A 12555-nucleotide genomic window follows, 5' to 3' on the forward strand; every position below is an offset into this window, starting at 1 on the left:
CAGGAACTGGAAGAAAAATTCACTAAAAAAATTGAAATAATAAAGGAAAATCAAACCGAACTCCTGCAAATGAAGAATCAATTCAGGGAACTACAAAACACAGTAGAAAGCCTCAAGAACAGGGTAGATCAAACAGAAGAAAGAATCTCAGAGATTAAAGATAACACCTTCCAATTAAACAAATCAGTCACAGAAATAGAGCAGAGAAACAAGAGAAAAGAGCAAAGCCTACAAGAGATGTAGGATTATGTGAAGAAACCTAAATGTGAGAGTCATAGCATTACCAGAAGGGGAAGAAGAAAACACCCAAGGGTTGGACAAGCTACTTGAAGATATAATAGAGGAAAATTTCCCAGGCCTTGCCAAAAATCTCAATATACAAGTTCAAGAATCTAAAAGGACCCCTGGGAGAGTCAATGCGAACAGGAAAACATCATGACATGTAATCATAAGACTGACCAAAATAAAAAGGCCCTTCTAAGAGCTGTACAATGAAAGAAGCAAGTAACATACAAAGGAAAGCCAATCTGAATTTAACACCAGACTTCTCAACTTTATAAGCAAGAAGAGACTGGGGCCCCATTCTCACTCTTCTGAAACAGAATAATGCCCAGCCTCGAATCTTATTACCTGCAAAACTAAGTTTTGCATACGAAGGAGAAATCAAGACATTCTCATATAAGCAAAGACTAAGAGAATTCACCAAGAGAAGACCAGCCCTTCAAGTACTCAAAACAGTGTTACCCATGGATCAGCACAATAAAGACTAATGAAAGTAAATCTACTCAACAGCTAAAGATCAAAGCCCAGATACCACAATGGCTCAAGTGAGAAAACAAAGCAACAAAGTTCAACCCAACATAATGAACAGAAATCTGCCCCACCTATCAGTTATCTCAATAAATGTGAATGGCTTGAACTCCCCACTCAAGAGACATAGGCTGGCTGAATGGATTAAAAAAACACAAGCCAAGTATCTGCTACCTTCAGGAAACAGATCTAACCTGCAAAGATGCAGTTAGACTAAAGGTAAAGGGGTGGAGAACAGTATTTCAAGCAAACAGAAGCCAAAAGAAAGCTGGCGTGGTGGTGCTGATTACAGATAACTTAGTCTTTAAATCAATAAAAGTAAAAAAGACAAAGAAGGTCACTATATAATGGTGAAGGGTACAGTTCAACAAGAAGACATAACAATTCTAAATATATATGCACCCAACCTTGGTGTACCCAGATTCATAAAGTAAACTCTATTTGATCTAAACAAATGGATAAACAACAATAGCATAATAGTCGGAGACTTTAACACCTCACTGATAGCACAGGACAGATCCTCCAAACAGAAAATCAACAAAGAAATAATGGACTTAAACAGAACTCTAGAACAAATGGGCCTGACTGACATTTACAGGATATTCTACCCAAAACCCACTGAATATATGTTTTTCTCATAAGCTCATGGGTCATTCTCTATATTGACCATATCCTAGGACACAAAGCATGTTTCAAAAAATTTAAAAAAATAGAAATTAGGTCGGGTGTGGTGGCTCATGCCTGTAATCCTAGCACTGTGGGAGGCCGAGGTGGGCAGATTGCTTGAGCTCAGGAGTTTGAAACCAGCTTGAGCAAGAGTGAGACCCCGTCTCTACTATAAATAGAAAGAAATTAATTGGACAACTAATATATATAGAAAAAATTAGCCGGTTGTGGTGGCGCATGACTGTAGTCCCAGCTATCCGGGAGGGTGAGGCAGGAGGATTGCTTGAGCCCAGGAGTTTGAGGATGCTGTAAGCTAGGCTGATGCCACGGCACTCACTCTAGCCTGGGCAACATAGTGAGACCCTGTCTCAAAAAAAAAAAAAAATAGAAATTATACCATGTATCTTTTCAGGCCACAGTGGAATAAATGTAGAAATCAACCCTAACAGGAACTCTCATTTCTACACAAAGTCATGGAAACTAAACAACATTCTGCTGAATGATCACTTAATAAATGAGGGAATCAAGATGGAAATCAAAAGATTCTTTGAACTAAATGACAAAGGAGACACAAGTTATCAAAACCCGTGGGACACAGCTAACGCAGTCCTGGGAGGAAAGTTTATTTCCATAAATGCCTATATCCAAAGGTCAAAAAGAGCACAAATAGACAACCTAATGAATCTTCTCAAAGAGCTGGAAAAAGAAGAACAGACCTACTCCAAACCCTGCAGAAGAAGTGAAATCATTAAGATCAAATCAGAACTAAACGAAATGGACAACGGTGAAACCATACGGGAGAATAATAAAACAAAAAGTTGGTTCTTTGAAAAAATAAACAAAATTGACACACCATTGGCTAGACTAATGAAAAGCAGAAAAGAAAAATCTCTAATAATCTCCATCAGGAACAATAAAGGAGAAATTACAACTGATGCCAGGGAGATACAAGATATAATTTATGAATACTACAATAACCTCTATGCACACAAACTGGAAAATATGGAGGAAATGGACAATTTCTTAGAAACACACAGCCTCCCTAGGCTCAACCAGGAAGAAATAGAATTCCTCAACACACCAATATCAACTACTGAAATTGAAACAGCAATAAAAAACCTTCCTAAAAAGAAAAGTCCTGGACAAGATGGTTTCACACTCAAATTTTACCACACTTAAAAAGAAAAACTGGTGCCTATCCTGCAGAAATTATTCCACAACATCGAGAAGGATGGAATTCTCCCCAACACATTTTATGAAGCGAACATAACCCTGATACCAAAACCAGGAAAGGATGCAACAAAAAAAGAAAACTACAGACCAATATCCCTTATGAATGTAGATGCAAAAATTCTCAACAAAATCCAAGCAGTCGAATCCAGGTGCTTGTCAAGAAAATAATCCATCACAACCAAGTGGACTTCATCCCAGGGATGCGAGGATGGTTCAACATATGTAAATCTATAAATGTAATTCACCATATAAACAGAAGCAAAAACAAAGAACATATGATCCTCTCAATAGATGCAAAGAAAGCATTTGATAAAATTCAACACCCTTTTATAAGACCACTCAACAAAATAGGCATAGACGGGGCTTACCTAAAAATGACACAAGCCATATATGGCAAACCTACAGCGAATATCATACTGAATGGGGAAAAATTGAAAGCATTCCCACTTAGAACTGGAACAAGACAAGGTTGCCCACTATCTCCACTTCTATTCAACATAGTGCTGGAAGTCCTCGCTACAGCAATCAGACAAGAGAACAGAATTAAGGGCATCCAAATGGGAGCAGAAGAGATCAAACTCTCACTCTTTGCTAATGACATGATATTATACCTAGAAAACCCCAAGGATTCACCCATGAGACTCCTTGATCTGATAAATGAATTTGGTAAAGTCTCAGGATACAGAATCAATACACAGAAATCAGAGGCATTCATATATGCCAACAACAGTACAAGTGAGAACCAAATCAAAGACTCAATTCCCTTCAAAATAGCAACAAAGAATATAAAGTACCTAGGAATATATTTAACTAAGGAGATAAAAGACCTCTACAAGGAGAACTATAAAATACTTAAGAAGGAAATAGCACAGGATGTAAACAGGTAGAAGAATATACCATGATCATGGGTTGGCAGAATCAACATTGTTAAAATGTCTATACTACCCAAAGTGACCTACAGAGTCAATGCAATCCCTATCAAAATACAATCATCATTTTTCACAGATATAGAAAAAATAATTTTACACTTTGTATGGAACCAGAGAAGACCCTGTATAGCAAAATCAATCCTAGACAATAAAAACAAAATAGGAGGTATCAATTTACCAGACTTCAAACTATACAAGGCTATATTCATTAAAACAGCTTGGGACTGGCACAAGAACAGGGACATTGACCAGTGGAACAGAACAGAGTACCCAGATATAAAACCATCCTCATATAGCCAACTAATCTTCGATATAGCCAACTAATCAAAGACAAAAACATACACTCGGGAAAAGAATCCTTATTCAATAAATGGTGCTGGGAAAACTGGATAGACACATGTAGAAGACTGAAACAGGACCCACACCTTTCACCTCTCATGAAAATCAACTCGCGCTGGGTAACAGTCTTGAACATTAGGTGTGAAACTATTAGAATTCTAGAGGAAAATGTTGGAAGTACTCTTCTAGACATTGGCCTAGGCAAAGAATTTATGAAGAAGATCCCAAAGGCAATCACAGCAGCAACAAAAATAAATAAATGGGACCTAATCAAATTAAAAAACTTCTGCACAGCCAAAGAAACTGTCAAGAGAGCTAACAGACAACCCACAGAATGGGAGAAAATTTTCGCAAGCTACACATCCGATAAAGGGCTGAAAACTAGAATCTATTTAGAACTCAGGAAAATCAGCAAGAAAAAAATTAAATAACCTTATCAAAAAGTGGGCAAAGAACATGAACAGAAATTTTTCAAAAGAAGACAGAATAATGGCCAACAAACATATGAAAAAATACTCAACATGTCTAATCATCAGGGAAATGCAAATCAAAACTGCAATGAGATATCATTTATCTCCAGTGAGAATGGCCTTTATCAAAAAGTCCCCAAACAATAAATGTTGGCATGGATGCAGAAATTCTCTTCTACCATGGTGTAGAGATAGCAGATAATGTTTGAAATTGCTTTTTAAGAAGAGAAAAACCACCAACATTATTTTAAAATATGGAGACAGATACTAGGGCAAACAGATAACTAGTTGGGGATAGTAACCATGAGGAGTCACAGGGAGCGAGAAGAGGATGGCCAGAAGACTGGTGGTTTCCATTATAAGCCTTTCTGTACTATTTGAAGTTTTTTTTTTAAAACAGCTTTATTAAGATGTAATTCACATACAGTATAGTTCAGCCAAAATGTACCATCCAATGGTGTTGAGTATCTTCACAGAGCTGTGCAGCCATCCCCATACATCCCCCGCATCCTAAATCTAGAACATTCCATCCCCCCTCCAAAAGAAACACATTGGTAGTTACTCCCTATTCTCTGCCTCTCCCCTTTCCCCTGTCCCCAATCCCTGCAAGCTCAAAGCAACCAATAATCTGCTTTCTGCCTCTATAGATTTGCCTATTCTGGAAATTTCATATAAATGGAATCATACAACATGTGTGTGTTTGGGGGGAAGATTCTTTCTTTTTTATTCTTTTTTAGAAATGGGGCCTGGCTCTGTCACCTAGGCTAGAGTACAGTGGTGTAATCACAGTTCACTGTAACCTCTAATTCTTGAGCTCAAGCAATTCTGCCTCAGCCTCTTGAGTAGCTGGGAATACAGGCATGTACCACCATGCCTGGCTGATTTTTCTATATTTTGTAGAGATGGGGTCTCACTATGTTGCTCAGGCTGGTCTTGAACTCCTGGCCTCAAGTGATCCCCATGCCTTGGCCTCCCAAAGTGTTGGAATTATAGGCATAAGCTACTTCATCTGGTCTCCTTTTTCCTTTCCTTTTCCTCTTTTTAGTATGCGGTATCCTCCTGAGTAGCTGGGTTATAGGAATGGGCCACCCCACCCACCTCTAGCTTCTTTCACTTGGCATAATGTGTTCGAGGCTTATCCATGTTGTAGCATGTGTTAGAATTTCATTCCTTTTTAAGGCTGAGTAATACTCCATTGTATGGATATACCACATTTATACATCAGTTCATGGAGATTTGGGTTGTTTTCACCTTTTGGCTATTGCGAACATGCTACTGTGGAATATTCGTGTACAAGTTTTTGTGTGGACATATGTTTTCCTTTCTCTTGAGTATTCGAGTTTTCAATCTATGCTTGTGTCTGGGTGTGGTGGCTCACACCTGTAGTCCCAGCTTTGGGAGGCTGAGGAGGGAAAATAGCTTGAGCCCAAGAGTTCGAGGCTGCAGTGGGCTATGATCACACTCAGGGTTTTCCAGCCTGGGCCACAGAGTGAGACCCTGTCTCTAAAAAACAAATTTAAAAAACTGTACTTTTATTCCTTTGAAAATATTTTAATTAAAAAGTTAGAAATATTTTAATTGAAATTAGAATGTTAATGGTATTTAGGTGATGAGACTGAGCAAATTCTATTCTCTGGCTTGATCATATTACCTTTAAAATCTGAAAAACATTTAAGATAAAAAATAATGCACTGTTGAATTTTCATAACACCAGTTTAAGCTATTCTGCCATTTGAGAAAGCAGAAACTTAGACTATGCTTACAGGTATTTGTTGACATTTTGCTGTCTTGAAAATATCATCAACCTTCAGCAAATTTATAATTGTCTTGGGTCTTCTATGCTAGGGCAAGTAAAAAGCTATGCCCTATGTTAGAAAAAAGTAAGAAACAATGCAACATTCTTTATTTAGAAATAAAAACAAATTAAGATGAGAATACACCCACAACCTTCGTAGAAAACCATAGACTTGAGTCAGCTTACGTTTTGTTTTATAAACCTCACTAGTGATCCCTTGTTAGAGTTGGCAATTCAAATGTCTGCTTCCATGATACCTGCAGTGCTTTTAAAAAATATTTCCTTGGACTTATCTCCATAGAACCAGAAAAATTCAACATCGTATTTAGCTGCAACATGATCTTGTAATCATATAAACACGTTGATATGAAACACTAACATCATTCTAAACTACAGATACTAATGACTTCCACTGGGAGAAGGGTCCGAAAAGAAACAGTACAGTTCCCCCAAGAAGGGCTTCTAGAGCACATACCTGGTATTCTTGATTTCTCTCCTGCTTCTCGATTGCTTGAAAGAGCTCTTCACACACATTTGGAATAATGCCCTTGTTGGCACCAAACCCAATCATAGAATAGCTTTTCCCAGAGCCAGTTTGGCCATAGGCCAGGAGGGTAGCATTGTAGCCTTGCCAGGCGCTGTCCAGAATCCCCCTGCCAAGATCGTGGAAGACATCTCTCTGGAAAGAAGATCCACAGGTGCCATGTTCAGCACAGGCCAGTGGCATGTACAGTTGTGCTTTCTTACTTTTCTCAGAACTCTTAAAGTCTAATATTCTGGTTTCGATAAGTTCCACCTTCATATCACATGACCTACTTGAAACACAACTTAGATGCTGGCTTAGAAACAGTGGGCTAAAACTGGAAACCACAAGAGGGTTTGTCAATATGGAAAATACTCATCATTTACATTCATGGATCCTATTACCAGATATATTTTGAACTGGCTAGTATCCACCAATAGTGAATTTGCGTATTTTACAGTCCTGCCAGAAACATGGGCTAGGTCTTTAAAAATAAGCAACTAGGCAAAAAAATTATTGGCATCAAGGTACAGAGACCAAAGTGTTTTCTACTTCTTTATTCCTTAACCCAAATAATAGCATCACAAAATTCCCACACTGAGTTTAGCCCTCTGCTGGTGAGCGCTCTTTTTTTCACAAGGCCTAGTGGTTCTGAAGCATTTCTTCAACGCACACACACACACGCGCACACGCACACATATATGTGCCTCGTCTTTTTTTTTTTTTTTTTTAAGTGGAAGAGAGCGATGCTTATGTCTACAGTTGCTTGAAGGGGAGGGCATGTGACCTGGCCCTTTTTATTATCAGTGTCATGGACATGGCCAGCAATAATTTGTTATTTTTTTGTTGTTTGGAGATAGGGTCTCAGTCTGTTGTCTGGGCTGGAGTGCAGTGGTGTGATCATAACTCACAGCAACCTCAAACTCTTGGGCTCCTGTGATCCTTCTGCCTCAGCCTCCCAAGTAGCTGGGACTATAGGCATGCACCACCACACCCAGATAATTTTACTATTTTTTGAGAGATGGGGTCTGGCCATGTTGCTCAGACTGGTCTTGAACCTCAAACAATGCTCCGGCCTTGGCCTCCCAAAGTGCTGGGATTATAGGTGTGAGCCACCACACCCTGCATAGTTCTCTTATTTGATACTGTTTCCAAGGGTATATTCCTTTCTACTCTCTAAGAGCAATAATAAAACAGTAAGTAAACATTGCATGCTCTATTTGGTAGCAATATATACATTTGTACAGTTTTTATTTCTGGGAAAGTTGCACATACCAATTTCATGTGATTTACATAGGCACAACATGTGGCATATGACCAATGGCTTCCCTGAACACTGTGCCCGCACTTTTACCAGAAAGATGTATCTACATGATGGACATCTACTCCACCTAGGACTTATTAGCTGAACCTGAAGAGTGTTCATCAACTTAGTAAAGTAACTAGTTTTACTGTCTTGTCGTCAAAGCGCTATTTGAGATTTGGGAAAATGGCTTTTCTTTTGTCCTTAATTTTTATGGATTGAAAACTTCAAACAGGTAATACAGAATTTTATTAAATAAGTGAAATCATAGGTAGATAATAGAATCATTTGATAAATTTTGTTAGCTGTACAGTTTTTCTCTACAGCTTTCCATTTTCATATCTTTTGGGTATCAGTTATTTGGATATTAGATAAGCCAGGAAATCATAGAACTATATTTCTGATTTCTTCCTACCCACCATCCTAAAATCAAATATAGGAAACATTATCTTACACTATCGCACATGAAAACAGTAATATGCAGTGTCTTAATGGGTGGTCAACAAACACTCATTTTGGGATGGGAGGAAAAATTGTTGACAAAGAAGAGTCTTCATAGCATTTCTTGCAGTCTTTTGAAACTATCTTCATTGAAGTAAACTCAATATTCATAAATGCACTTATTTTAAGTGTATATTTTCGTGAGTTTTGACACACTCATCACATTCAGCTATGTGACCACCACTATAATCAAGACATTTTTGTTTCATTTTAATTACTTCAAAAACTTCCCTTGTGCAACTTTGCAGTCAGGTGCCTCCTTCTCACCTTCAGCCACTACTGATTTGCTTTCCATAATGACGGGTGTGGTTTTTTCTAGAATTCAAGTGGAGTTGTACAGTCTTGTGTATGTGATATCTTTCATTTAGTACAATGCTTTTGAGATTCATCCATGCAGTTGCATGTAATCAGGAGTTCCTTTTTATTGCTGAATCATAGTTTATTTTATAAATACAGAGTATCATTTTATTATCCATTCACCAGTTGATGGACATTTGAATTGTTTTCAGCTTGAGAACTATTATATATGAAGTTGCTATGAACATTTGCATTCAGGTATTTGTGAGGACAGCTATTTTTATTTCTCTTGGAATTGCTGGATCGTATGGTTAAGTGCATGCTTCAATATGGAAACTGCCTGTTTTCCAAAATGACTGAACCATTTTGCACTGCCATGAGCACCGTATGAGAGTTCTAGTTTCTTCCCATGTGTGTCAACATTTGCTATTGTCAGTTTTTAATTTTTGTCATTGTCAGGGATGCATAGTATTATCTCATAATGGTATTATTTTATACATTTCCTAATGACTAATGAAGTTAAACATTTTTCATTGATTTTAGCTAATTTATACATCTTTGGTGAAACCTCTGATCAAATCTTTCCATTTAAAACAATTGACTATTTTTTCTCTTTTTAAATAAAGTAAAAATTTATTATATATTTTGGATCCTTTATCAGACATATGTTTTACAAATATTTTATTTCTTGGTTTGCCTTTTCATTTTATTACTGGTATCTTTCACAGAACAAAAATTGTTTTTTTTTTTTAACAAAACTTTATTTATCAAACATTTTCTTTTATGGTTTATACTTTTTGTGTCCTAAGACATCTTTGCCAAATCTGAGATCACAACATTTTCTTCCTTTCTTTTAGAGGTTTTATAATTTTAGCTCTAACAGTTAGGTATATAATCCATTTTAAGTTAATTTTTAATGTAATGTAAGGAAAGGATCAAGGTTTTCATATGAATATCCAACATCTTTAGCATCATTTGTTGAAAAGACTTTCATTTGAAAGTTTATTAGTTTCCTAGGGCTGCCATCACAAATTACAACGAACTGGGTGGCTAAAAACAACAGGCTTCACCTGCCAAGATCCTATTTACAAATAAGGTCAAATTCTGAGCTATGGTGGACATGAATTTTGGGGGGCCTATAGGTGGACATGAATTTTGGGGGGCCACTATCCAACCCATTATAGCATCTTTGTAGAAAATCAGTTGACAATGTGTGAGGATCCATTTCTGGACACTCTATTCTATTCTATTGATTTATATGTCTGTCTCTAAAGGAATACCACATTATCCAGATTACTTTAGCTTTACAGTGGGTTTTAAGTTCTCCAACTTTATTCTCTTTCAAAATAATTTTGGCTATTCTAAGTTCTTTACAATTTCATGCACATTATTGAAATGGTGTATCAATTTCTACAAAACATCCCGGCTGGGATTTTGTTTGGTATTGCTTTGAATCTGTTGATCAGTTTGACTTCGTAATAATATTGCTCTGATTTATTGTTTTCCTTTCACAAATGGTTTATAATATTCAGTGTATAGTTTTTGCACACATTTTGCTAAATTGATCCTTAAAGTAGTTCATGTTTTTGATGCTATTGTAAATATTTTAAAATATTTTAAAATTTCTATTTCTAGCTCATTGTTAATGTAGAGAAATACTATTGATTTTTATATATTGACATTTTTGAACACACTTATTAACTGTAGTAACTTTTTTTGGTTACTACAATCCAAATTCCTTAGGATTTTCTATTTTAATTTTTTTTAGCAGTGAGGTCTATGTCCAGGCCAGAGTGCAGTGGCTATCCATAGGTGTGGTCATAGCACACTGCAGCCTTGAACTGCTGGTCTCAAGTGATCTTTCTGCTTCAGTAGGATCTTTTTTATATAGATAATCATGTCATCTGCAATAGTTTTGCTGCTTCTTTTCCAATCTGCATATCTTATTTCCTATTAATCGCCTATTGCCCTGGCTAGGACCTATAGTAAATGCTACACAGAAACACTGGGAATAGACATCTTGAACTTGTTCCCAATCTTAGGGAGAACCACTGTTTAACCATCAAATGTGATGGAATGTATGTTTTTCAAGGAAGTTCCAATTCTAGAAGCTTCCTCTTATTTCAAGTTTGCTGAGAGTTTTATCTCAATTGGGTGCTGTGTTTTGTCAAATGCTTGTTCTGCATCTGATCATATATTTTTTTCCTTCTGTGTTCTGTTCATATGATGAATTCCATTGAATTTCAAACATTAAACCAACCTCACATTCTATTACTATTCACATACTATTACTATTCACATATTATTACTATTCACATACTATTACTATGAATAATAATAGTAACATACTAAGCCCCACTTGATATTATTGGATTCCATTTGCTGAAATTTTGTTAATAATTTTTGTGTTTATGTTCATGAAGGTCTAACATTTTTGTAATATCTTGGTGTCATACTGGCCTCATAAGATGAGATGGAAAGTGTTTCCTCTTCTTCTGTCATCTGCAAGATGTTGGGTTTTTTTTATAGAATTCTCACCATTTCTTTCTTTGGTAGACTTCACCAGCAGAGACATCTAGGCCTACAGTTTTCTTTGTGAGGTTTTTAAATTACAAATCCAATTTCTTTAATAGATACAGGGCTACTTGAGTTATTTGAGTGAACTTCATTAGCTTATGTCCATTTCATCTATGTTGTTGAATATATTGGCATTAAATTGTTCATAATATTTATTTATCATTCTTTTAATGTCTGTAGGATCTGCAGCAATGTCCCTCTTTCATTTCTGATCTTCCTTGGTACTATGTATCTTTTTTCCTTGATCAGAAACCTTGGCTAGAGGTTTATCAATTTTAGTGATCTTTTCAAAGGACCAGTTTTTAGTTTCACTGATTTTTCTCTGTTGTTTTACTGTTTTATATTTTATTAGTTACTTTTTCTTTTTTCTTCCTATGTTTGTTTTGTGTTTCATTTGCTCTTCTTTTTCTAAATTCTTCGGTGGAAGCTTAGAATATTGATTTGAGATTGTTCTTCTCTGATAAAAACTGTAATGCTATAAAATTTTAAAGTTCAGTTATTAGCTGCATACCCAATTAGGCTGATTATGTCTTCTTAATGAATTGATTCCTTTATCATTATGTAATATTCTTTGTGCCAAAGCCTATTCCGTGTGATGTATTTTGTAAATTTTTTCTCTTTTTTTCTTTTTTAATAGAGTCGGGGTCTGGCTCTTGCTCAGGTTGGTCTCAAACTCCTGAGCTCAAGCAACCTTCCCACCTCGGCCTCCCAGAGTGCTAGGATTACAAGCATGAGCCATCATGCCTGGCCTCCACGTGATATAAATGTAGTTTCTCTAGTTTTCTATTTCTTGCGTGTGCAAGATATCTATTTATTTTTAAACCATTTTTTAATCTAATATGTTTTTTTCTATCTAAACTGACAATCTTTGCCTTTTAATGGGCATGTTCAGACCATTTATATTTAATGTAGTAATTGATATGGTTGGCACTAAATCTACTATCTTGCTATGTGTATTCTACTTATCCCATCTCTTCTTTGTTTCTTTTCTTGCCATGCTGGGGATTGGGAATGTTTCCTAATTCCACTTCTTTACAGTTGACTTATCAGTTAGTTATACTTATTTTGTTTATTTATTTATTTTTGATTGCTGTGGGGCAGCTGTTCTTTAA

The 12555-nt window shown here is 36.3% G+C and overlaps 1 protein-coding gene across 1 annotated transcript in view; it reads right to left on the reverse strand.

Annotated features, from left to right (window-relative positions):
• LOC105863751 (kinesin-like protein KIF28P) overlaps window positions 1-12555 on the reverse strand; it is a 56040-nt gene that overhangs the window by 37303 nt on the left and 6182 nt on the right. Inside the window, exon 3 of the mRNA XM_012751205.2 lies at window positions 6718-6921. Within this exon, the coding sequence (XP_012606659.2) occupies window positions 6718-6921 (204 nt within the window). The remainder of the gene's footprint in view (window positions 1-6717; window positions 6922-12555) is intronic.

This window comes from Microcebus murinus, chromosome 19, assembly GCF_040939455.1.
Source record: "Microcebus murinus isolate Inina chromosome 19, M.murinus_Inina_mat1.0, whole genome shotgun sequence".
Taxonomy (NCBI): Eukaryota; Metazoa; Chordata; class Mammalia; order Primates; family Cheirogaleidae; genus Microcebus; species Microcebus murinus.